This window comes from Dasypus novemcinctus, chromosome 3 (genome assembly GCF_030445035.2).
Source record: "Dasypus novemcinctus isolate mDasNov1 chromosome 3, mDasNov1.1.hap2, whole genome shotgun sequence".
NCBI lineage: Eukaryota > Metazoa > Chordata > Mammalia > Cingulata > Dasypodidae > Dasypus > Dasypus novemcinctus.
The window spans coordinates 92,710,545-92,737,027 of record NC_080675.1 but is presented as its reverse complement, the minus strand read 5'-3'; the positions used below and the strand labels follow the sequence as shown (position 1 = coordinate 92,737,027).

The 26,483-nt window shown below is 43.9% G+C and overlaps 2 protein-coding genes across 4 annotated transcripts in view; one reads left to right on the top strand and one right to left on the bottom strand.

Annotated features, from left to right (window-relative positions):
- Positions 1 to 10,262, top strand: part of RNF212B (ring finger protein 212B) — a 45,306-nt gene extending 35,044 nt beyond the window's left edge. Inside the window, exons 9-12 of the mRNA XM_071212243.1 lie at positions 6,752 to 6,791; positions 7,083 to 7,183; positions 7,796 to 7,857; positions 9,996 to 10,262. Of these exons, the coding sequence (XP_071068344.1) occupies positions 6,752 to 6,791; positions 7,083 to 7,183; positions 7,796 to 7,857; positions 9,996 to 10,064 (272 nt within the window). The 3' untranslated portion in view covers positions 10,065 to 10,262. The remainder of the gene's footprint in view (positions 1 to 6,751; positions 6,792 to 7,082; positions 7,184 to 7,795; positions 7,858 to 9,995) is intronic.
- An 880-nt stretch (positions 10,263 to 11,142) lies between these two features.
- On the bottom strand, positions 11,143 to 24,472 carry HOMEZ (homeobox and leucine zipper encoding). 3 transcript variants are annotated; one of them, XM_058293726.1, is made up of 3 exons: positions 19,660 to 19,866; positions 19,249 to 19,367; positions 11,143 to 13,883 (listed from the first exon to the last, which is right to left on the bottom strand). In XM_058293726.1, exon 3 carries the CDS (start codon positions 13,849 to 13,851, stop codon positions 12,271 to 12,273), a length of 1,581 nt encoding a protein of 526 aa, XP_058149709.1. In that variant the 5' UTR covers positions 13,852 to 13,883; positions 19,249 to 19,367; positions 19,660 to 19,866; the 3' UTR covers positions 11,143 to 12,270. The 3 variants fall into 3 exon arrangements, with proteins under 3 accessions (XP_058149709.1, XP_058149706.1, XP_004474602.1); XM_058293723.2 differs by lacking the exons at positions 19,249 to 19,367; positions 19,660 to 19,866 and adding an exon at positions 24,395 to 24,472; XM_004474545.5 differs by lacking the exon at positions 19,249 to 19,367.
- Between the last annotated feature and the right edge of the window lie 2,011 nt (positions 24,473 to 26,483).

Genomic DNA, 26,483 nt, shown 5'->3' with positions numbered 1-26,483 from the left:
TTTACTCATGTTATCACCCTCTTTGGAGATCCTTACTTCTTCATGCAGCTTTGATCTATGTTTATTGTCCTTTCTTTTCAACCTGCAGAACTCTCTTTAGCATTTTTTTTTAAAAGATCTATTTATTTATTTAATCCCCCCCTTCCCCCGGTTGTCTGTTCTCTGTATCTATTTGCTGCGTCTTGTTTCTCTGTCCGCTTCTGTTGTTGTCAGCAGCACAGGAAGTGTGGGAGGCGCCATTCCTGGGCAGGCTGCACTTTCTTTCGCGCTGGGCGGCGCTCCTTACGGGTGCACTCCTTGCGCATGGAGCTCCCCTACGTGGGGCTCACCTACACGGGGCACACCCCACATTCCTTGTGTGGAATCAGCACTGCGCATGGGCCAGCTCCACACGGGTCAAGGAGGCCTGGGGTTTGAACCGCGGACCTCCCATGTGGTAGACGGACGCCCTAACCACTGGGCCAAGTCCGTTTCCCTCTCTTTAGTATTTTGTATAGGACCAATCTAACTTCCTCAGCTTTTGTTTATCTGGGAATGTCTTAATCTCTCCCTCAGTTTTGAAAAACAGTTTTACTAGATATAGAATTCTTGGTTGGCAAGTTTTTGGTATCAGTCCTTTAAATATGTCATCCCATTGCTTTCTTGCCTCCTTGGTTTCCAATGAGAAATTGGCACTTAATCTTATTGAGGCTCCCTTGTATAGGGCATGTTGCTTCTCTCAAAGCTTTCAGCATTCTCTATCTCTGATATTCGACACTATGATTATAATCTGCCATTATGTGGACCTATTTGTGTTTATCCTGTTTGGAGTTTGTTGATCTTCTTGAATATCTATATTCAGGTCTTTTGTTAAATTTGGGAAGTTTTCAGTCATTATTTCTTTGAATATTCTCTCTGCCTCTTTCTCTCTTCTCCTTCTGGGCCTCTCACAATACAATGCATATACTGGTATGTGTGATTGTGTCCCACAGGCTGCTCATGCTCTGTTCACTTTTCTTCATTCTTTCTTCTTTCTGGTCCTCAGATGAAATGGTTTCAACCGTATTATCTTCAAGTTGATTGGTTGGTTGTTGTTTTTTTTAACCATTGTCCAATGCTGCTTTATTATTTTTGCTGTTGGGGACCCCAACCCATTTTCCCCAGCTGCCCAAAGTTCAGGTTGGCCAACATTTCCTGGAGTCTCGTTTTTTGATGCTGAAACCACTGAACAAGGCTGTGGTTTTGGGTGTGGATGCAGACACTGCATTGATACATTTGAAACACAAAGGCCTGGAGGTGACAGTTTCCATTAGTCTCTTGTAGCTCCACCCAGATGACCTTCCTGAGTAGCCTGTTTAAGAGTGACTGTTGGTAGAGCTAACTAGAGAGGTAGTGCTAGGTGGCAGTAGCAGTGCTGTCCTAGATTCTAGAATCCGCAGCATCAGTAGCAACAGGAGGTTGTTGGTAGGTAGGAATCCCTTTATGCTGTTCAGCCTGGATTCTTCTCTTTTCTTACCCTCTTATGTTTTATCTTGGTGCCCCCTTTATTTGGGGTACCAGGTGAGTGTCCCTGCTCATCCTGTGACAGCTCTGGGGCCCTAATTCTTGGCCTATTTATACAGATCCCTTCCTCTTCTAGAACTTCCATTTCCCATGGGCCTATAAGCTCTGGGCAGAGAAACTAGGGAGAAGCATGATGTGGGGACTGCTGATAGTAATGGAGGAAGGGTAGCCAAGGATCCACAGTGCTATCCAATGATGGACATCTACACTCACATACCCAAAGCATCACATTCACAGTCACACCATGAGCACTTGACCAGCCTCACAAAGTTGTACAACTATAGGCAGAGCCCCAATTACACACAAAATCCCCATTTCACACAGTTGTGTTTTCACAGTCATCCACATTTTCACAATCATACTGGTACACATAGATTCTGATGAGGAAGGTTGAGGGTGTGGTGGGAGCAGAGAACAGGCGAGCACCAACTTGCCTTCATCTTCTACCCACTTTCTGCCTTGGCCTGCCTGCCTTATCAGGAGAAATTGATAGGAATGGGTCCCAAAGCAAGCCCTTCTGGCTGAGGAGGGATCTTGGCTGGGTCCAACCACATTCTGAGTGGGAAACTGTTGGAAGACCCCTTTTCGGTGGTGTTGGGGGTATCTTAGGGATGTTGAGGGGCCTGCTTTCCTTAGGAAGATGTGTGAGGGAGATAGGGTGGAGTGGATGAAGAAGGGAAGATAAAGTCTCTTTGATACCATGTTGCTGCTATAAAGGACTCGTGAAATCTTTTCCTATTTTTGCCCAGTCCTGTCCTAGGAACATCTGTTCCTTGTCATCAGTAGCCTGGAATTTCGATAGCATGACTACCGTCTTCCCTTGCCCGGGGTCCCAGTCCCCAGTTTACTGGAGACATCAGATTCACAAGCTCAATTACCTCTCTTTTCTACTCAAATTCTAGCCTCTCAACGCTGTGAACTTTGATGGAATACCCACTCCTCTCTCCCACCCCATTTTATAATATCCCCACCCACAACCCTATATCCTCTGAATTCTATCCTTCCACTGCAACCTATCCTATGCCCAACCTCCCCTTCTCCTTCCTGTCCATTCCCTCCTAATCCCATAATCCATACCCAGCCGTCACTCCTCTCCACCCACATCCAGAACAGATGCAAAACTTCTACCTCTCCTCATCCTGTCCTTTCCAGGAAGTAGATTACTGCCTAGGGTGGGGCTGGGGGTGTGGTAAGGTGACATGCTCCTGTATTTTAGGGCCCCTAAAACCTTCAAGAAGTTTCCACTCCTGGTCTGGGGATTTCAACCCTCAGGTCCTGCTCCGTATTTGAAATATAAACTGAGACATAATGCAGTAATCCAGCCCTTGTTTGGTTGTTGTAGGATTGCCTTCATCAGTCTTCCACTCTCTGGCCAGCCACTCTCTGAGACAGGGCTTCCTTTGGGATGGGAATTAAAATCTTCCCTGGGCAGCCCTTTCTGCTGCAGTGCTGCTTCAGCAACAATCAGGGGCTCCAAGAGTAGGGCCTAGTACCCCTTCCATCCTCTCCTCCCTCCTGTCCAGGGTGAGACTTTTTTTTTTTAACATTTATTTATTTCTCTCCCCTTCCACCTGCCCCAGTTGTCTGTTCTCTGTGTCTATTTGCTGCGTGTTCTTCTTTGTCCGCATCTGTTGTCAGCAGCATGGGAATCTGTGTTTCTTTTTTGTTACGTCATCTTGTTGTGTCAGTTCTCCATGTTTGCGGTACCATTCCTGGGCAGGCTGAACTTTCTTTTGCGCTGGGTGGCTCTCCTTACAGGACGCACTTTTTGCACATAGGGCTCCCCTATGCGGGGACACCCCTGCGTGGCACGGCATTCCTTGCGTGCATCAGCACTGCACATGGGCCAGCTCCACATGGGTCAAGGAGGCCCAGGGTTTGAACCACGGACTTCCCATGTGGTAGACGGACGCTCTAACCACTGGACCAAGTCCGCTTCCCCCAGGGTGAGACTTGAAAGTGCCTCCCTAGAATTTGTCTCATGGATCTTCAGGTCTTCTGACAGTATCCTGGTGAGGTGTGGGCCCAGGACTGTACAGAGTACTCCACATTTGAAGAAGTTCTTGATGTGGACATTGTGAGGAAATGGCTCAAAATTACAGGTGCTTTTCTTGAAGGTAGTCACAACCCAGCTGTCACTCATCTTGAACTTCAGGTACCATAGGCCTTAAGGTCTGGACTTGTACCCCAGAGCTTGTGTGCAGCTGTTGAGGAAATCTCCCAAGTGTTGTTGTCTTGTCACAGGTCTCCTCTATCAGCTAGCTGCTTGCTACACACTTTGTGATCTTTCCTGAACTTTCAGTCCAGACACTTGGGAAGGTAGGAAACATACACTTCTCCCCTTTTGGTATCTCCAAAGACCCATGTCTTCTCCTAGGTCTCCCCAGCCTTAATCTGTGGTAGGGACAGCCCCAAGTTGAAAGTCAGCTTTGTCCCTAGCCAGAAACAAGGCTGTTTTTTTAACATAGTCCCCTGGTGCTGGCGCCAATCCCTATCCAAAAGCAGGCCCACCCAACAGTTCCTGGCCCTCACCACTTTAGGAGCTAGTAGGCCCCACGTTGACTGCATGACTAGGTAGAATGGGGTGGAAATGAGCAGTGGCCCTTGGACTGTGGGTGGGAGGTGGCTAGAACTGTTAGGTGGGCTGATGCCAAGTCCCATTATGTGATCTATGTATATATTAGTACACAGATAGTGCCCCATCAAGGTTTCTGAGGCTTTGTTCATTCTTCATTCTTTTATCTTTTTGTTCCTCAGACAGGACAATATTAAGTGATCTTTGAGTTTTCTGATTCTGTCCTCTGCCTGCTCAAATCTATTAGTGCAGCCCTTTAGTCAATTTTTCATTTCAGTTATTGTACTTTGCAATTCTAGAATTTCTATTTTGTTCTTTTTCTATATATTCTCTGGTGAGACACCATTCTCATATTTACCTTTAGTGTTTGCGATGTGATTTCTTTTAGTTCTTTGAACATATTTAAAACAGTTGATTTAATGTTTTTGTCTAGCAAGTCTAAAATCTGGACTTACTTGGAGACAGTTTGTTGGTTGCTTTTTTCCTGTGTATGGGCCATATTTTGTTTTCATTTCTCATAATTTTTGTTGAAAACTGAACATTTGAAATAATATTATGTGGAAATCCTAAAAATCAGATTCTTCCCCCTCTTTAAGTTTTATTGTTGTTGTTTATTTGTATAGCCCCCTTTTAAAAACTAATTCTGGCAAATGGATATAGCTCAGGTGATTGAGCACCTGCTTCCCATGTTTGAGATTCCAGGTTTGATCCTTGGTACCTCCTAAAAACAAACAAACAAAAAATCCAACTCTCATTGGGGAGCAGATATAGCTCAGTGGTTGAGTGCCTGCTTCCCATGTACAAGGCCCTAGGTTCAATCCCTAGTACATCCTTAAAAAAAAAAAAACAAACAAAAAAAGCAAACAAACAAAACACAAACTATAAAACCTAATTCTGCAAAGTTTGTATTTGTCATGTTTTGCCACTGAAATCTGTTAGCTTAGTGGTTATTAATTGGATAGAGATTTCCTTAAACACCTGAGAACAGTAAATCTCCCTGTGTTTGCTGAGGAACTCTGTGTATATATTGGGGTGCATCTTCAACACTTAGCCAGGCAGCTGACAACCCTGTCTAGGCTTTACTTCCCACTTGTGTGGAGCCTCAGCATCAGCCCTAGGCAGGAGCTTAGGACCTTCTCAGGTCTTTCCTGAGCACAGCCCTGAACATATACATGGCTCTCTAGATTTCCAGGTATATGCTAGAGCTTTTCAAAACTCTTATGGACAACTATTGTGAGTTTGAAGACTTTAGGACTGATCAACAAAATTTAACCATGAGGTGGCAGAGCACACAAGCAGCTTTATTTGGTGGTGGTACACAGACTGGTTTGCATAGAAGAGGCAATCTCTTTCAGTGAGACACCTTCCAGAGGTTGTGGACCACTAAGAAAAAGGAAGCACTGAAAAGGAACTCCTGGGGGGGGGGGCGGAATTGGAGAGGAAGCTTATGTGTTAGGTGTTACCACTCAGTAGCACAATGAGGAGTCTCTGTTTCAAGAGCTCTGAAGGGCAGAGTGGCTTGGGGTCTTTCTAGCCCCAGGGTTTATTCTATCTATGACTAGCTGATGTTAGGTGAAATTTTGTGGAGTGTGATAGATAGGGAGGCTCTAAATTGTTAAAGACATGCTTGTTTGGGCTATTTCTAAAACAAATGGATGTCTAAGAATTTGAGTTTAGCACCAGATGGTTTTTGGGCTAGTGGTCCTAGCCTGCTGTAAAGAAGTAAACAGGGACCTTACTTGGCTCATTTATATAACACCGCATGCCCCATCTTTTCCTTTTATGCTTTTATTTATCCTATTGTTTGCCCCAACTGGTATCTACCTCCTCAGGCAGCCTAAACAATTGCCTTCAATTGTTTTCAACAAGCATCCCTGCAGAAAAGGCTTTTCATCCTTGGTGAGCCCTGAGCTCCAAGTCAGGTCAAATAAAGACAACCTTGCAATTGGAGTCTTCCAGTGAACCACTAGGCAGGTCAAAAATGACAACTTTCTGGGAATGAAACTCCGAAGAAGCTCCAACAAAAACATTCTGCCCCCTCTAGTGGTGGCCAGGCTGTTTTCACTATGATTGTGGTCTCTTGATTTTCAAGGCCACCCAGAGCTGTAGAGAAATGGGATCAGAACAAATTAAAATGCTACAAAGCTCTCTGCTTTGTACCAGTAATGAGCTATTTCTTAATAAACATTCTTCAGATTGCTGCAAACTTTTAATTTTTAGAGTTCTTAAAAAGTTGACTCTGACAATGTTTGCCAGTAGTCTTGCTGCTTTTATGGGAGAGAGAATTTTCAGAGGTTTCAGTTTTCCTGATATCACTCCTAGTAAATTTAATGACCTTTTGTATTTAGCCATTTTTCCTGGTAATTTCCATCTCAGAGGAGAAACCAAGGCACAGACACGTTACAGCACAACAAAGCAGTGATGGCTCGAGTCTACAAACTCATGAAAGGGAGAGGAAAGCACCATATTAGACACTGTAATGTGATTTATGAACTTCTCACTTGCCCTAACCCCCAAGCCTAACATATAGACTAAAATATTTGATCCCCAGTTCCTTTGTCCTGGCCCCCAGTATATCTGAATCTCTTCTCCAGTCTATGGATTATCTCACAGGATCATTTTTATGCTTTCCAGAAACTCCTTCACCAGCTTCCTCTCACAGCCTCTCTTACAGGTAAGTAACACTGACTCCTTTCACAAGGGAGCTGTTCACACTAACACACTACCAGCACCCCTGGGGTTACTTCTGTATCGGCCTGTACCACTGACGTTCATAATCTACCTCGTAAACTAAAGAGAAGGTTGAACAGCACTGAGTCTAAACTACATTTGAATTGACTTTATTCTCAGCTACTAAGGGGGATATTTTTTCCTCTCTGGTCTAAATATAGGCCCTTCCTTTAAATATGTCTTTTTACCTTTATTTTTCCATTTTTCTACTGATGCTTTCATTTTCCCCTCTCAGACCTTCACCTGCTTCCTCTGGACAGGGGGTTTTTCCTTTCCTACCATCCCTAAATGGTGGGGATTCAAGCCACACAAGAGTCCTCACCCCCAACAATTCAGGTAAGTTTAATAACATTCTTAAAGGAGCATAGCTTCAACTGTTAACACATACTAAAATGATTTTCAGGGTGAAAAGAAGTTGGGATTTGTCCCCAGGAACATTGTCTCCAGTTTGGCTCATTTAATATTCTTTAATAGTCATCCCTTTTCCTTATCACTGTCCAAAAAATAAGCCTCAAAGAGAGGGTCTAGATTTGCCTGAATAGCACTCATCTCGTCATCAGTCCAGTCCTGCTATGTAGCCAGAAGGCTGGCCTCTGGGAGCTTCTGAATGAGAATTATAAGACCAATATCCTTTCTTCTCACCATCTTTTTCAATGAAGATACCTCTGCTGATAGTCCTCTTGATAAGGGGTTGTCATCTTTCCTAGCTCACCAAAATCTTGATATTGCCTCTGCATCTTTCTATTCATAGTTAAACTCAAATCTCAGACCTGTAAACACACCATTCTCACAGGAAAAGAATGATTTTATAACCCACCTCTTAATTTAGCTAAGTCTTTCCCCTTCTGAGTAGTGTTCCTCCGATTAAGAACTACCTAGTTACCCTGATGCATAAGTAACACTGCTGAGGAGCTGTGTTACATTGCATCATTCCATTCTTTACTTTAGGTCAGAGAGAGATCAGAACCCCACTAGAGAGTCTTCCTGGTTCCCAGCTATCAGTCCTGCAGGTGAGCTGTGACTATTCTAACTTGTCTGTACGTGCAAATTCACACAGTTAGGCCTGCACACTGAATGCTCTCTGGCCTCATGTTAGATTAGTAGAATATAACCAGTGAAGAATGACATGGGTTGCAAGTGCGATAACCCTTTGTTCACTATTTCCCAGCATGATCTCAATTTCAAACTTTTATCCTACTGCCAGATTAGCTTCCTGCTTTGGGGTTTAAAACTTAGAGGAGCAGGTGTAGCTCAGTGATTGAGTGCCTGTTTCCCATGTATGAGATCCCATGTGTTCAATCCCTAGTACCTCCTAAAAAAAATAGTTCACATAGTAGTGAGAGGCTTTAAACTTAGAGGTCTTCATTAGCGTGAAATAAAAGTATATGGACACACCTGTAGCTGTAGTTCCACAACCAAGTATTTCATTGGAATTTTATACTGGCCTTGAACTAGAAAAAACCACTTTCACTTTTCTGAAGATAGCTAGAACATGATTTTTTTTTTTAAAGATTTCTCTGCCCTCCTTCCATTGTCTGCTGTGTCCGTTCTCTGTGTGTTCTTCTGTGTCTTCTTATATTCTCATTAGGTGGCTCCAGAAACCAAACCTGGGACCTTCTGGAGTAGTTGAGAGGCACTCATTCTCTTGCACCACCTCAGCTCCCTCGTTTCTCATTGTCTCTCCTCTGTGTCTCTTTTTGTTGTGTCACCTTGCTGCTTCAGCTCTCCACTGGGCAGCACTCTGCATGGGCCAGCTCACCACAGGGACCAGTTTACCTTCACCAGGAGGCCCTGGGTATCAAACCCTGGACCTCCTATATGGTGGTAGACGGGAGCCCAATTGCTTGAGCCACCTTTGCTTCCCAAGAACATGCTTTTATAACTTCATGGGACTGTGATTGTGATCCAGGCAACAAGAAGAAAAGGCATGGGAATGAGAGTTTTGTAAGGAGCTCTATTATATGAAAATTCCAGACTTGCCTTTTAAATTAACTTTCATGCCTTGAGCTTTGAGGCTATTTAGGCCTTGTTTCTATTCGAAGCTCCTGGTGATCCCAGAAATAGCCTTTTCATAGTATGATATTTAAATATTTTATTCCCATATTCCAAAATAGCATTTTCATCAGCCAGAAATTTGGGCATCACTGGGAAAATAACACCCCTCCCTAAGATCCCCACAAATGGAGTAATTAATTCACAGATTAAAAAAGACAAACTTTAAGCCATCTGCAAAAATGTGGTCCCTGATTGGATCCTGATGGAAACAAACTGTCAAAAACATTTATGACATAGCTGAGGAAAATCGAATACTGACAGGACATTTGATACTAGTATTTTTTAGGTGTGACGTTGTGGTTGTTAAAAAATAATCCTTATATTTTAGAGATACATACTAAAATACTTACAGATGGGACATTAAATGATGTCTGGGTTTTGCCCTATTATAATCCAATGGAGGGGGGAAAGTGGGAAAGATAGAAAGATTAGCCCTGAGTTATTACTTGTGGAAGTTGGGTGATGGGTACATGTGAGTTCATTGTACTATCTTACTTCTGTATTTTTTTTTTAATTTTGCAAAATAAAGTTTTAAAAGTTAGTTATTGAAGAAAGTGCTCCTCCCCAGAGGAATAATAATTCTGCCTCCCTGGTAATCATATCTAGATATGGCAGTCATATATTCTAGATTTTCCAAAACAGTTTTATTTTCAAATATTCTGACTTATCACCATAAACCACTGATATGTTTCAGAGTTTCTTAAGTAGCAACAAAGCCTGTATAAGACTAGATGTGAGAAGTGGATGTGGCTCCTGTCTACCATATGGAAGGCCCTGGATTCGATTCTTGAGGCCTCATGGTGAAGGCAAGGTGGCCCACGCTGCTGCAGAGAGCTGAGAGCTGACAGCAAGCCCAAACAACAGGGAGAGGGCAGGGCATAAATAAAGTAGAATAAATCTTAAAAAAAAAAAAAAAAACTAGATGTACCAAATCTTAGTTTGGGAGAATTAATTATCATGCAATGGCGAAAACTAGGGGAGCAGCCCTGGTCATTTATTGTCCTGATAAACTTTATGCTTAACTTGAGAGGGCTTTACTTGCCCTTTTTATTGTCATAAATATCTTTATATGCCTTCCTGTCCTCTGCTGCAGACTGTCTACCAACAACAGAGACAAATGGGATTAGCCAGGGGGAGAGAAGCATGGACCACCTCCAGATAGACCATCTTCAAAGTCTGATCTATACACACTGCTGAAGGACCAACTGTACCACCCAATACCCATTAGGGCAAAGGCCTTGGAAAATGTACCCTGGCTTTTTTACCTGGTTTCATTCTGTACTTTATTCTCTCTTCAACTTGAAATTAAGTATGTTAAGACAGTTCTTAGCATCACTGCAAGGAAAGGGAAGATATACTTATCAACCATGTTTCATTTGTTTCATTTTTTTAGCTTTGGATATTCTTTCCCTTTGCAAATGTTAACAAGCAACATTTCTGTTCCTTGTCCTAATTTATTATACTTTTTCTATTTGCCTATTGTTTCTCAGTTACTATTAAATGTTTATTTTTGTCAAAATGATTAAGTTGGTGACATAGGATTTTAAGTTTACTAAAGTACAAAGAATAAATAGGATGCCCTTTTATTGCTACTACAACTCCATTGCCATTACAAGCTCTAGAATGGTGAAATGGGCAAAGAACACTATTACTGAGATACATCAAATATTTCTTCTCATTTGGGTACCAAGGGGTAGAAATGAGGTATAGGTGGGCCACTGGCAGATAGGCTTTAAGTAAAAATATTGGAAAAACATCTGCCACACATAAAGTAGGTCTTGTGAATGATCTTGTAGGTGAACTAGGATCTCGCTTTCCTTTCTGGAACTCTGAGTCTATTAATATTTTTAGGAGGCACCAAGGATTGAACCTAGGACCTTTTACGTGGGAAGCAGGCACTCAACCAACTGAACTTCACCCACTCCCCCTGAGTTTATTTTTAAAGCTATTCCTAGACATGTTACCTTTGGGGCAAGGGCCTGTACCATAGTAGATGGAATCACTTCCAAGACTGGTGTATCTCTAAATGTCACTGTTGAAGTCTCAAAAATTTTAGACATCGTCATCTGATGGCTGGGAAACAATGTGCCTGATGATAGACGCTGACCTGCTTTTTAAACAGTTTTGTTCATTTAATTTACCTCAACATGTCCTCAGCCTTAAAAAAAAAAAAAAAGTATGGAGTGGATTTGCTCACTTAACCCCTAGACCATAGAAGTGGCAAAGTGGAGGAGAAACAGTTTTATTTTTGGCCGTTTTATTATTCTAGCAATTTGAGGCTTCCACTTTTATTTTTAGATGGTTAATAACCCATTGATATGTTACTTGCTTTATGTCTGACTTTAGCTGATGAAAACCATTCTAAAACATCAATAATGAATTCATTTAAAGACCCTTCTGTCGCCAAGACAGAGCATATAAAGAAAGGAAAGTCTCTTTTCTGGACACAAATTAAACCAACACCAGAAAGATAACTCAGTCTCTGTCAAGCTGGGCAAGGTTTTATCAGGTTTGTAAAACCAAACCTGGAACTCACCTTCACTGTTCTCCTGACCAGTAGAAACCATTCCCTCTCCTCCATCCCTCTCTAACCTAATTCTACTTCTTGTAAAACATCTCCCCTAATTCCTACCTCCATTAAATATCCAGTCTAAATTATTCTCCACCCAATTACTAACTTTTTTCACAAGCTCCATGGGGAAGATTTACCCTGAGACAGAGTGAACAGAGTGGGGATTTTAGAGAGAAAAAAAGGTGCAAGGCAAAGTGGTCCCAGTATCCCAAGCATCAGAAGTGACAACACTCTGCTGTGTGACTCAATAATGAAGCAGGGAAAACACATCTTCAAGTTGGTATGAGAAAGAGGAAACATTTGTAAGAAAAGTAGGACATATGGAGATTCTTAGCTGCATTATGTGCTCAGAGAGAAGAAAAGGGGTGCAAGGCAGCTTAATAGTCTAGGAAAATGGTGGGACTCGGGGATCCACTGTAATCATCAATGGAATAAAAATTCTTTACTTCTTTCCAGTCCTCTTAGAGAAGTTGGGTCAAGGTCTGGTCTCTCTGTAGTACACTAAGGGAAAAGACCTGCAGAGTCAAGGAAAGCAGGAGCTGTTCACAGGCCCATATCCTTAGCTCTCCCTTCACTGAGGCTAGGGGCCTGGGTTCTGCCCATCTGTTCCCTACCTCACAGCTATGCCCTGTGGTCCTCCCTGCTCCACCATTGCTACACCCCCCTCTCCCCCACTCCCAAGAACACAAAGTTTTTCAGTTCTTTGCCACATGGTAATTTTAAAAATGTGGTTTCTTTGTTTAAACAGTTACTTAGTTGATCTTTTAGTAACAGACTCCCCTCCCCAGCCTCCCATTCAGTCCTGTATAATCACATCATCATCATCATCATCATCATCTTCTTCCTCCTCCTCCTCTTCTTCACCCCCATCATCCTCTGGAAGTTCTTCATCCTCCTCTTCCTCTTCTTCATCCAGACAAACTACCACTTCAGCTGGCTCAGGCAATTGAGAGTCAAACCAATCCAGTACCTGCTTGGTGCTAAGCCTTGATGCCTGACTCAGTTGAGGGATGTCACTTTCCCGTAGCTGTTGATGTGCTGCCCAGTACCTCTCCAAGGGTCGTATATCCGGTGGGGGTGGGGGTGTGGGCAGAGGTGGCGTTTCAGCCCATTCTTTCAAAGAACGAGCTGATGGTGGTGGTGTGGCAATTGCTGGGTCCTGAAGACTGGCACCAGGTACTACGTTGTCCCGAAACCACTTTAGTTGCCCATGCTTCAAGGCATAGCGCGTGTCACCAAACCACTGAATGATCTCAGGCCGAGGTAAACCAGTGATCTGTTCTAATTTATGGTAATCCTCCCGCCGTGCCCATTGGCACTGTAAAAAAAAAGATTTGAGGATAGCCAGCTGCTCTTTGGTTTTGCGTTTGGTCTTTCGCTGGCGTTGCATATCTGGGGAAAGATATTCCGCAGAGCCAACTCTGCCAGGTACTGAGTTATGCCGTAGCCCCTGGCGCCAGGCTGGCTCCAAATGTGGAGGTAATGCCTGCTCATTGGGTGACTCTGGCTGTGGGGTACAGCCCAGTGGCTGGAGGGGTTTAGAGGTGACAGTAGCTCCATTAGCCAGTACCTGGAAAGAGGAAGAAGAGGTAGAAGAGGAAGGAGTCACACTAGAGGCTGACTCCTGCTTACAACGACTGGCAAGTAAAGAGATTGGTGGGGGCTTATCCCGAGCACGTGGCTGGTGGACAGCTGTGGAGTGGTTCCAGGAAGCAGTACCTAGGCCATGTGATTGGTCAGGACCCCTGCCTGCCTGCTCCTTAGAGAGGCCACTACTTTGGAAATCCTGCCAAAAATCTGATTGGTGGGGCCCTGTCCCACCACCAGGTGTCATCAGGGGTTCCTTTGCTTTCTGGTGACTCAATGACAGTGCTGGTATCTGAGAGGACTCTTCAGGCTCTACCTTTAATCCTTTCATGTGGGTAGGCTCACTAAGAGTCAGGGGACCTATTCCAAGACCAACTTGTTCTGGAGGTGGCACTGGAGAAGGAGGGACCTCCTCTGGGGGCCTCCCTGCATGATGAGTAAAAGAGAGAAGGGATTTGAAATGGAGTTGGTCTCGATGGTAGACTACTCGGGCTCGAGTCTCTTCTATTTCTTCAGATGACCAGCTAATGCCACAGCGGAGGCGCTGAGCCATGAACCATGTCTTCACTTTCTCCATCTGCAGTCCATAGCGTAGGCAGAGAAGGGCAATGTCTGCTAGGCTGGGATAGGGAAAGTAGCTGAAGGTTTGTAGCAAGTGTTCATTGCTGTCCAGCTCACTGGTCTGTGCTGCTTGGGTCCACACAAGCTGTAGCTCCTCGGAGATTGGAGGGAGGCAGATGAGACCGGCTGGGGAGCTATTAAGACTGCTGGCCTCTTTATTAGGAGGCATGGTGCTTTCTGACTTGTGTCCTTCAGAGATAGCTGTAAAAAGGAGAGAGTGTCAGTTCAATCACTGGGCCCCCTTTCTCAGTACATCGCTCAATTTCTACTATACACCCTACTGGAAACAAAATAATCAACTTTCTGTTTATACTGTATTTGCACAGCTTTTAAGGTACTTTAACAATTTCTCAGTTAATATTCATAATCTTGTGAAGTTATCAGAATCTGCTATAATTCCTGTTCACATATGAAAAAAAATAAGTCCATAGAAGTTACCTCGAGCAGAGGACTAGTGCAGGCTGTTACCAAGACAAAAATCTGTCCATATTGACTAAGAAAAACTCATTCTCAAATAGGTTTTACCTTTCCAATTCAACCTCACTTTCGGGAGCTATCCCCTACCTCCCACCCTTCTCTAAATTCATGGGACAGTCACAAAATGAAGACTCAGCTATGAAAACAAGAGAAGCAGTAATCTCAAAACTGTTAGAAGCTCTTTAGCTTCTAACAATTTATGTTATCTCTTGAATGTTGGGGGAATGGGTCAGAAGGCAGTGGATGACTGTCTAGTACAGCACGGTCCTCTGCCCAACCCCCAGTTCCCTTTTCTTTCCCTTGTTTTCACTTGCTTTTAGAGTAGGGGGAGGGAAATGATAGAGCCTTTAAGCCCTCAGCCCAAACCTGGTAGCTTTACTTTTTCCATCTTAGTAGGATGAGAGATACATCAGAGCCTTGGGATAATTAGGGCTCACTCCCCCTGGGTTCTGGTCACGTGAGGATAGAGAGGGGAATGTTTCCTCCCCCAAATCAGCCTAGGAACAAAGGTTATCCCGTCCCCCAGCCTTTGTTTCTTGCAGCTGCTCAGCCTCTCTCTAGCTCTCTCAGACTTTAACACAGGCCCCACCTCACAGGGATGAAGGCCTGCTGCTCTAATCTCTTCAATCCAACCTTCTCAAGACCAGGTGGTCAGGTTTATTATAAATTGCATCCAGTTCCTCCAAGCTACCCAGCAGCACCACTGCTCCCAGGGTGTGGATATGGGAACCACAGGGATAGCCCCTGACTATGCATCATTCCTAAAATACCTGGTTGAGTCCTTTGCCAGAATAATTCTGTTCAAAGAAATTTAACTCAGTTTCCTATTGGCTATTAGAGATCCTTTGGCACATTTGTCATCCTTTACTCTTAGGGGAATCCCGTGTGTTTATAAATATTGCTTGTGATCTGTTAAGGATGAGACAGGATCCCCATGTAAATGCTACATGGTGAATTGAAAAAATAAATCTCAAGTCCAGAAAGTTAGGGGATACAGCAGTGTATTATCAGGGATTATATGTGATGATTAGAAAAATTCTGAAACATTTTAGTTTGTATCACCATTCTTTTTTCCCCCATCACCAGTTTTTATTTTTGCAAATGCTTAAATATTACTTTATTTCCTTTTATAGCATAATCTAAGTGACAGCTGATCCATCAGCTTATCTGCTGTTTTCTTTTTAATTTTTGTGGTAACATAGAATAAACACAAAATTCTCCATTTTAACCACATCATGTATACAATTCGGTGGTAGATATTACAAAAAAAAAAAAAAAGATATTACATTCACAATATTGTGCTACCAACACCAACATCCATTTCACCGTTTTATTTTAAGAAGCAAATCAATAAACTGAAGGTTTTGCATATTCTAAAAGCAATGTAAGAAGAGAATCTTAAGAGCATAATGGCATAATGGGTAGAAAGACCAATTCTTTAGGCAGACATGTGAGTTTGAATCCCAATCCTGCAATTTACCAGCTAAGTGATCTTGGGAAAGTTATTTAACTTATATTAGCCTCAGTTTCCTCATGTGTGAAAAATGGAGACAATGTTGTGTGTGTGAACTGTTATTTTTACGAGCAGCTACTGTGTGCCAGGCACTCTGCAAGGGCAGGGACATAAAGCAGCTCCTGAGAGATTGAGGTATGTAGTCAGGTGTGATTGAACTGCAGCTCTGCCACTTCCTAGAGTGTTATCTGTCCTTAGGCAAGTTGTTTTACTTCTCTAAACCTTAGTTTCCATCAGAAGAAAGTAGGCAGTCACAGCATTTACTTCATGAGTTTGTTATGACTAAATGAAAAAATGCACTTGACATTACACCTAGAACAAAGTCTAGGCTCAATAAATAGCAGCTTTTATCATCACTTCAGCTTCATGGGGTGACTGATATAAGGTAATGCTCCTCGTAGACAATGGAAAAGTGGAGCAAAGCTGAATCCTTTTAAAGTTACTGTTGTCACAGAACCCTAGCTCTAACTATTGCCATGGTAGAAGGCAGAGTATCTATGCTTTTATACTTTTTATATTTTGAGCTTTGTATACAATTTCAAAATGAATTTTGCTGCTTTTAAAAAAATATGAATACCAATGCTTTAGGAGAATTGAATTCATAATTTGGATAGAAATCCTTTTGATTGCCAGGCAAATTGCCAATGTGGTAGCTCAACCTTTGCTTTCTCAGGCACATCCTAGATATAGCTGAGTGCCTTGTGAGAAATTGCTTCCATAGCTAAACCACCATCTAGAGATTGTGGCCCACCAGGAATACTACCAAATCCAATCTAGAGAATTCTTTATGATTGCAACACTTAACACTTCATTTATTTAATCTCACATAAACTGTTCTATAAGGATACAATAATATCTTAAATATGGAGAAAGTGTAGCATAAAAAATTAAGCAGTGAGGGTGAAGACTGCTAGACAGGAACACAAGGCAGACACAGCTTCATGCCTACAAGGAAGCATTTTGTTTTCATTCATGTGGTTTATTTAATATTAATATACTCCAGATTCTCATGGTTTCAGCTTGATATTTCAATGTAACCTGCAGTAATGCAAACACTATATTTGGTGTACTGGATGGTTTTCACTACACAAAGCGCAAATTGTGGAAGACTTCCTGAAACAGAATGGTGGCTTAAACCAAAGGGCAGCTGTCTAGGAAGACACCTGGCTTTGAAAGAGGAAGAAATTATGACCAGAGAGAGGGGCTCCTAAGAACTCTTAACAAGTATGGTAGACCTGACAGAAATCAGAACCCACAATGAAGACACTACCAGTGTTTTATGTTCTCATATGTCCATTTTAGATTAGGCAGAAAAAAAAGGGAATTAAAACTGGAGAAGTAAGGGCTTCTTGGGCAAAGGTGGTGGTGGTGAGGGGGAGAGGATCTATTCTGAATAACTAAATTTGTATCCTTATTCACTATGCCATATATGCCTTACTGCCTCTTAAAAGTCACTAATAAAATATATGGAGTCAGTTTAATACTATTCTTTCTCCTTAGACTTTCCACAACCCTGAGCAGAGAGCAGGAAAGACTGGGTTACCTTAAACTTCCAGTCTAGGTGTTATTCACAGTCCTAGGAAGAGGACTTTACAACTATAGGCTTGAGCCTAGGCTTATGATTAAAGTAAGAGATAATGGGAAGTGGATGTGGCTCAAGCAGTTGGGTGCCTGCCTTCCACATGGGAGGTCCTGGGTTTGGTTCCCAGTGCCTCCTAAAGAAGAAGAGCAAGACAGCAAACTGATGCAATGAGGAGACACCAAGAGGAAACACAATAAGAGACACAACAAGCAGGGAGCAGATGTGGCTCAAGTGATTGGGCACCTTCCTTCCACATGGGAGGTCCCGGGTTTGGTTCCTGGTGCCTCTTAAAAAAAAAGATGAGCAGACACAGAAAACATACAACCAACAGACACAGAGAGCAGATAGCAAGTGCAAACAACGGGTGTATGTGTGTGTGTGGAGGGAAGAGGGAAAAGATAAATAAAATAAAGATGGTCATAGTGAGAAACTATGTATGATCCTAACTAACTTCCTAAATCTTTCCTCAGAGAACTGAAATACTGCCTGAAATCTGTTTTGGTGAAAGTTTTAAGGGCCCTACAGGACTTGTAGTGATTCATCTTATGTGGGTCTTAACCTGTTGAATCATGAACCCCTTTGAGAATCAGGCAAAAGTTATGGACCCTCAGAAAGCTATGACTACCCCCCAAAATAAACATTCACACTTGCACATTATATAAATAATCTCAGGGGTTCATTGCCCAAAAGCCTGGGTTAAGAACCTCTGCTTTATGTTCTCCCAACCTAATAGAGGCAGAGGTGGTAATCATTTAAAGATGAACATACAGCTTGATGTGAAATGAATGGGAAGAGTGGATGGAAGACTCAAGAGAATGTGGTCTGAAGGGACTGGGTATTGGTGATATAAGCTGGAGAATGGAAAAGAAGGGTGCTCAACTGGGCCAAAACCCTGGTTTAAACTGACCTACTAGATTACATGCTTGATACCCACAGTGTACTGCATCCTAGCAGCCAGTAGGCTACTCTCCTGTGTACCCAACTCTTCTTCCTCCAGTTCAGCTGTTCTGTATGCATGGCCAATTGTGTGATTCCAAACCTGTTTCTGCAAGGTTTTCTGTATTTATATAATGTAATTAACTATCACGTAAATGTATGAAAAAATTATTACACTAAAAATTATTCCTATAAAAACTAAGTCAAATGCTTTGGGAAGACATGATACAAAGCAGAGAGCATTTAAAAATTATTGAATTGGGACAACTGCAAAAGATTGGGAGGTCTTAAAAATCTCAGAGTGTGATCTATGTATTAAAAATTAAAAAAAAAATCAGAGTGCTTCAAAGGTGTCTAAATACTCACTCCACTTTAAAGAAATTGAAACTGGAAATCACAGACGATGGTCTTATGGGTGCAGGAGTCAGTCAGATGGGTGCAGCTCCCATCTCAGAATGCATATTGGAGTTACCTGGGAAACTTTTTAAAAAAGCCAGTCCACCACCTTCCTCCCATTCGGAATAATTAGTCTGGACTGGGGCTCAGGCATCAGTAGTTTTTAAAAGGCCTCAGAGTGCAGCCAGTTTTGGGAATCTTTCATGTACTTTAGACCAATGGGAACTCCGATCAGCAGTCCTACAGAAAGAGAAATGCCTGGGCAGTGCACCAAATGATTGGTAAAACGAATGTGATTTTAATTAAGTTATAATGTTTAAGATATGTAGACATTGCTTTTTTTTTAATTCCCAACTTTGACTTGTTTGGCTCTTTCAGGTACTGCCATCTACCTATCTTAATTATACAATATAAAATGGATAAATGTATAGTGAGAAGTTCACAGGATAAAATTTGTCCTGATCTGGGCCCACATTACGAAGGTCTCAGCTTGAGTCTTCTTTCAGTTTATAAGTCTCAGGCTAGGATGCAGCACCAGGACCTCTGAGGACTCGGATCTCACTTTCCTGGTGAGTTTCTGAGTATGGCTAGGCTGGGGAAGAGAAGGGCAGTTTCTCCTAAACCCTTCATTCCCAAAGGCCTTTGCTCCCCAGGTTTCTTACGTGTGTTGAGGTTGCCAGAAGGTAGTCATGGGGGGGACGGGGAGAGGTTGGGTGAGAAGGCCTGCGAAGGAAACGTTTCTCCCGTCCTCCATTTCACAGGCTGTCGAGAACACCCCGAACTGGGTCAGAAAACAAAAAGTTGCTGCATTTGGGGCGATGAGTCCCAGGGAGTGGGCAAATCTCAATCCTCCCTTCGCCAAGGGCGTCCCAACCAAGCCTTCCTCTCCTCCCTACACACCCACTCACCCTCCCCTGTTACAAGAGGGAGCCGAAAAGTCCAGGAGAAAGAAGGGACCGCCAGGCGGCTTCGAACCTAGAATTCTCCTCCCCCCAGCGCGGGGACGAGGCTCCGGAGGACGGGGACCGTACAGGGGCTGGGAAGGGAAGTCGAAGGGGTTGGGGATCACTCACCGCGGTCCGGCCCGGGCGGCGGCTCCCAGCCTCGCACCATGGGCCGGGGGGAAAGGGGAAGTAGGGGCAGGGGGCCTCCGGGGTGGGAGTGGGGTTGCTCCCCGGTGCGGCCTGCTCCGAGCCCACCCGTGCGGAGGGCCGGGACCGGGAGTGCCCCCCCTCCCTGTCCCCAAGAGCGCGCCCCTGTAGCCCAGCCCGGCTCGAGCGAGTTGGAGGCGGGGCGAGTGGGTGGGGCGGGGCCCAGGGGCGGAGCCAGGGCGGCCCGGATTTTGATTGGTGAACGCAGGAAGGCTGTCGCAGGCGGGACGCACTAGGTCGGTCATTGGCTGCGTGGGTCTCGGCTCAAGTCTACTATTGGCCACGTTGGCCTCAGCCGGGATTGGCTATTGGCTGCGCGGGGTAAGGAAGATGTCCCCCGAGGCCTGCGTGCCGCTCAGGGTACATCCCTACCCTCATCCCATTGGCGCAGGACCTTCGAAGTGCACCGGGCCGTGTCCCTCCCATACTTGTCCAAGGGGAGACTCGAGCACTTCGCTGAGCTGCCGGGGCTGCCAACAATATCCCCACAGTTCTTTTCTTCAGAAGGAAGCTCTTGGGAGCTCTTTTCAGCATCCCCTCCCCAGCCCTTCACAGGCGCGGTGCCTTCCCCAGCGGGGGGTCTAGCTCCTACCAGCAGCTTCAGCTCTAACGAAGGGTCCTAACGCAACCGGATGGATCAAATGTCTTGCTACCTGGAAAGACCAGGATCCTAGGGGGCTGGCGCCTCCAGCAGCTTACTTGGCCAGGCTGGCACCAGACCCGTGTTCTCAGAGAGAAAGTGCTGGAGGAATCACTTCTTTGGGACCCTCAGCCCCCCTCTTCCCTACCCTAATAGAGAGGATCTGGACATCTGCTTCGTACTTGGGGGTCTTGGTCCCCAAAGCGAGACAATAAAATGGACTTTCCACACACTACCCTTCCACACACTACAAAGTTCTGGGCCAAAAATTTATATATTTAGGATTCTTTATCTTCTAATTAAAATTTAGGAATAATATCTTTCAGAAGTGTCGCTTCTATTCTCATGTTGGTCTTTGAAAAAGTCTCACCTATTTAGGTCACTTACTAGTTTATATAGCTACAATGGTTTATAAAAAGTTTCAGATTTTGCCCTGCATTCTGCATACCTCACCACTCTTCCCTCCTCCAATTCCGTATAAAAAAACAATCCTGGGAAGCGGTTGTGGCTCAACTGAAAGAGCAACCGCCTACCATATGGAGGGTCCAGGGTCTGATATCCAGGGCCTCCTGACCTGTGTGATGAGCTGGCCCATGCGCAGTGCTGCCTGCATGTAAGGAGTGCTGTGTCATGCAGGGGTGTCCCCCAAGTAGGGGGGCCCCATGTGCAAGGTGTGCACCCTGCAAGCAGAGCAGCCCTGTGTGATAAAAGTGCAGCCTGCCCAGGAGTGGTGCCACACACATGGAGAGCTGACGCAAGATGACGCAAAAAAAAAAAAAAAAAGCGATGGTTTCCTGGTGCTGCGTGACAAGAATGCAAGCAGACACAGAAGAACACACAGTGAATGTACACAGAGAGCAGACAATGGGGGCAGGGGAAGAAAGGGAGAGAAATAAATCTTAAACAAAACAAAAAAAACTACAACTACTTCTCATTCTTCATTGGTCCACTCTAAGGTCTAGAGCTTTTTCAGAGATGGCAGACATAAATGTCTCTATTTCAGCGCTAAGCCATATTTTCTGTTGTTGGCCCTGAATCTGTCTCTGCCTCTCGCTGTCCCTACATTCAGTTACAATCTCCATTCCTACCAGCCAGGCCCATGTCCTTCAAACTAATATTTAATGAAAAACATCATAGGGGTAACAATAGGAAGACATGTACTGTACTCAGCTTTAGGGTTAAGAATTTTGGTTCCTAGGGCTGATGGTATATAGATCTTCTTCTTAACCATGACTATTCCCATGCCCTAATAGTTTATCTAATGAAGGAGGGGAAACGGGAAATGTTTTAAACCACAGCAGTTTTGCAGTTTCCAGTGGAGAGGTCATTCCCTCATAATTCAAACGATTTGTGAAACTGGATTGACTGGAATCCATGTATGTCTGACTGGAAAGCCAGGCAGGAACTGGCTGTGGGAACCAAGCACCTGACCCTGGAGGCTTCAGTGAGTCACTCTGGACACCACTGATCATGGGCTTGGAATTGTGAAAGACGAACAACACTTTCTTATGTCAGAAAGATTTCACTCCCCAGAGTGGAGAGTGGGTGTAGAATCCAAAACAAATTTAGGAAAGGGGGAGAGAGAATTCTGGAATGCAGGCTCAAGTCTCTCTCTTCCATGTAGGTTTCACTTTGAAGCTTGAGAAGAGGGGAGTGGGTTGGGATAGGGGAATAGAGGAAAGAGAGGTTCACGTTGACAATTCAGAAAAGAGAGGATCCCACTGTTAGCCAGATAGTAATCCTACCGGTTTTTCCAGGGATTAGAGCTAACAAAGGAAGTTTATCAAGCCATCCTCAATGTAGAGATGTTAATCCTCCATTTTAGGTGAAAAAAATCGCTTTTGCTTGGTTCAGGTAATTAGCAAGGCCTGACCAGAGCCTATTTGTCCTGTAGCTAAATTGAAGTTTCAGGTCCCACCCCTTGCACAGACTGAAGAACCCCAGAAACTTGTTCATGTGGTCATAGGTTTTTGTAAAATCTTAAAACACATATTTTAACTGCAGTTGGCTAAGATTGTTGACTCCCCTTGATTCCTGACTACCCCTTCATCCCACTTCCCTTTTTCTCAGGTGGCAATGGAGAGGCCATAAGAATTTGAGATTTGGCTATGGAAATGGAGTTGGGGATACTTTTAGCTTGGGTTTAGTACATATATTTATGATATTTATGTAGTTTTCAGTTCTGTGAATAAATTATCCTCACGTAGAGAGTTTCCAGTAATACTCCTAATGTCATTAAGTAAAGAGTATATAACATTGGTCATTGCAAAAAGAAAATGTGAAATGCTCTAAAATCTTACAATACGAAAAACATTTGATAACTTTTCCCAAATTTAACAAGTTTGAAAAATTTAGGTGACATTACTACTAACAATGTGTGAAGGTAAAACTTTTCTAATAAAAAAAGGTGATCAACCATGAAAAGACTGAATTACCTCTCTAAACTCTCCACACAGAACATATTAAATGGCTAGCAAAGCACCTGAGCCCCCTGCCACCCCCGCAAAAAAAGAGTAGGAAAAAAAGTATTAGATAGGTTCACCAGGCAGATAATTTTCAAAAATGTGTTACTTTTCTTGATTTTGTAATATTTTGGTATTTGCCAGCTTTTTAAAACCTGTAATTTGCTTTTCTCATTCTAAAAAATATTCTTTTATGCCTTATTTGGTTTGTAATTTGTGCTTATTTTTCTCAAAAAGGACTCCTAAAGTTGGATACTTCAGGTACCGTGGCAATTATATATTATTTATGAATCCCCAAAAAGAGAGATTATGTTTGTAAACTACCTATTCCTCTAGGTGTGATACTCTTTGATTCTATTAGATTCAGCAGAGGTGTCTATGACTAAATTATGTTAAGATTAGGGTATAACTCAGGTTAAGTCCCTGCCCCTTTGGTAGGTCTATCTAAATGGACACTCACTCAAGAAGACACACAGGGGAAACGGACTTGGCCCAGTGGTTAGGGCATCCGTCTACCACATGGGAGGTCTGCGGTTCAAACCCTGGGCCTCCTTGACCCGTGTGGAGCTGGCCCACGCGCAGTGCTGATGCGCGCAAGGAGTGCCCTGCCACGCAGGGGTGTCCCCCGCGTAGGGGAGCCCCACGTGCAAGGAGTGCGCCCGTAAGGAGAGCCGCCCAGAGCGAAAGAAAGTGCAGCCTGCCCAGGAATGGCACCGCCCACACTTCCCATGCTGCTGACGACAACAGAAGCGGACAAAGAAACAAGACAACAAGACGCAACAAATAGACACAGAGAACAGACAACTGGTGGAGGGGGGGGATTTAAATAAATAAGTCTTTAAAAAAAAAAAAAAGAAGACGCACAGAAGACATGGAAAGAGAGAGCTCCATATATGCCACAGAAGAAGTGAGAACTTTTGTCAGTTTTGGTCCTGGAGCCCCGAGAAATGAGCTATTTGCCTGACAGTTTGCGGCTGAGAGAAAGTCTGGAAAGAAACAAGTCCTATGCCAGTCTACAGCTGAGATCAGAAGCTTGGCCCACAGAGCCTTAAGAGGACCAAGGAAGGAGAAACCAGGCCGAGAATGCCCGTCATCTAGCTTCAACATATGGCAACTGACTTTGGTGAGAAAGCAGCCTTGAGTTGGACTCTTTAGGGTCTTCTAACTGTAAGCTTTTACCCCAAATAAATACCTTTTATGAAAGCCAACAAACTTCTGGTACTTTGCATCAGCATCCGTTTGGTTGACTAATAACTACATCCCCTTAGAGCTGACCAAATGGATATGATCAGTTTCTGCTCCCATTTAGGGGAATCCTGGTCCAGTGTTCTGTGCCGTCTCCTAAGAAAAACCAGAGCTGGAGGGAGCTGAAGTGCTGATTGTTCAGAATGGCAAGTATTGAGAATTTGAGATCACAAAAGGTGCACTTAAGTTTCTGGAAGATTTCAGATAAACCTACTGCCAAACTAAGGCAGAAGTCTGGAAAGATATCAGGGCCACAGGGAGACCCATTGCAATGAGCCATGGGAAGAATCCCTGGAGAGCTCCCACTTACCTCTCCTTGGGTGTCTGTTCCTCATGCTGACTCGCCCCTTCAGCATATCTGGCTTCATCTACAACACATTCTGGAGAGTGGGGGCTCTGCAGTGACATCACAACTTTGCCACTATGATGTAATGAGGAAGTATCTCTTTTTCCTCTGGCTAGGATTCCCCTATTAGTAGCATTCTTGCATTATTTTGTGGGTAATTGGAATCCTTCATCACTCAGGTGATGTGGAAATCAACACTATGTTAGAACTTGATCTTTTCCAAGGGCTCCTCCCTTTATTTTCCAATTCCTCATCACTCCATTCTGAATTGGACACAGGTTCTTGACTTTTCCTCTCCATCATATTTCTTAACTTTTGCTTTAGGGCTGTCCTTGATTGTATGGAAAAGTTTTACTCTCCCTCCAGTGCCTGTGGAATGGTGTTAACTCAGATAGTACCCTTAAGGAAAAGTCCACACCCCAGGGGGAAACACTGCGTTTTCACCCAAGCTGATCCCTTGCACTCCAACAGCAGCTGGTGCTGGGTGCCAGGTGGATCCTGGCTAGTTTCCTGCTACTCCAAATGGTGGTGGGATCCTGTTGGAGTGTCTCTTATCAGGACTGCCCAACTCCATCTCCCTTTCTGACACAACTTTTGCATAGCCAGAATAATCCAGCAGACAGGGAATAGGACTTTTAAGAAATGAGATGACCAAGAAGAAATGTGGAGAGGAGGATCTTGCCACCCTCAGTCCAAAACAATCCTTAGTATCTTATTACTTTTTCATATTTCAACTTTATTTTAAAAATGAGGTTTTTGTATCCAGAGGGGGCTGAAGTGAGGCCCAATACAAGTGAGTTTGGGGCACAGTGCACAGAGCTGCACTGTGAAGGGGGTAGGGAGGCTCTGGGAGCACCTGATAAGTGGTTTTCAGGGGTTCAGATAAGTCTCTTTTTTAGCAACTTCATTGCTTCTTAGAAACATCACCTAAGAGTGCTAAGGCTAGGGACACAGAAAAAACTAGCAGTCCATTTCGTTCCTCAAGTGAATTGGGTAAGAAAAGGAAATTACTAGTAGAAATGAAACATTTCTGATGTAATCCCTTTTTATGAAAAACAGTGGGTCTAATTGTGCAGAGGCCTATTTCTTAGCCTGGGGACAGCATGTGGTCAGGATGCCTGGGTTTAAACCCCATCTCCCAGCTCAAGCTGCTCTGATAAATTCCCTGACCCTTCCCATCTTTGGACCTGTGTTTCATCTGTCAAGGAGCCTGAACCCACTGACCTCTAAAGACGAAACTTTTCAGGCCTGAGTCTGTGACCTAGGGGTTGCAAGGATCCAAAGGAACCCAAGAGAAACATAGGAGTCAGAACCAAAGGAATATGGCAGCAAGTTTGGGAAGTGTAAGAATTAGGGCTTGTTAGGAAGAGATGTGATAAGCTACCTTCATGGAGATAAAGATTAAGAGGAAAGCTATGGGAAAGGTAGGCAGAAAGACCTCTAAGGTCTGCATGAGAGCAAAGGACAAGAGTTCCTGTTGTGTTGCTTCAAAGACTAAAGTTCCTGACCATATTAATGGTTTCACTTACGGCACTTCCCAGTCCATGGCTGACATGCTATATTCCAAATTGCTGTTCATATAATTACCAGCCTTTATAGGAAAGCCCCTGGCAGAGTGCCTAACACATAAAAGGATCCCTAAAGAGGTTGCCAGGCTCCTAGTGTTTCCCACATCAGGTTAGACTGAACCAGCCTTGGGAGAATAACGGGGGAATCTATCAGCATAGCTCCCATGCTGCGAGACAGCCCAGTATGAGAAAAACCGTAACTCGTGTTGATTCTTTAACACTGAGAATGAGGGAGTGGATAAGCCATGGTACTTCTTAAAGAGAAAGAGCTCAGACAACAGGATTCTCCTGCCCCAAACTGGAGAGTGCACTTACCCACTCAGTAATACCAGAGATCCCAAAGACCCGAATCACATACCATCCAGCAGTTGTCCTAGTCAGGACTAGCAGAAACTCTGGGTACTGACCTGTTCAAAACTAGTGAGGGAGGGAGGAACACCAACAGGCAAGGAGGGTTGGCTAGGGACAGGAGAGAATCCCAGTAT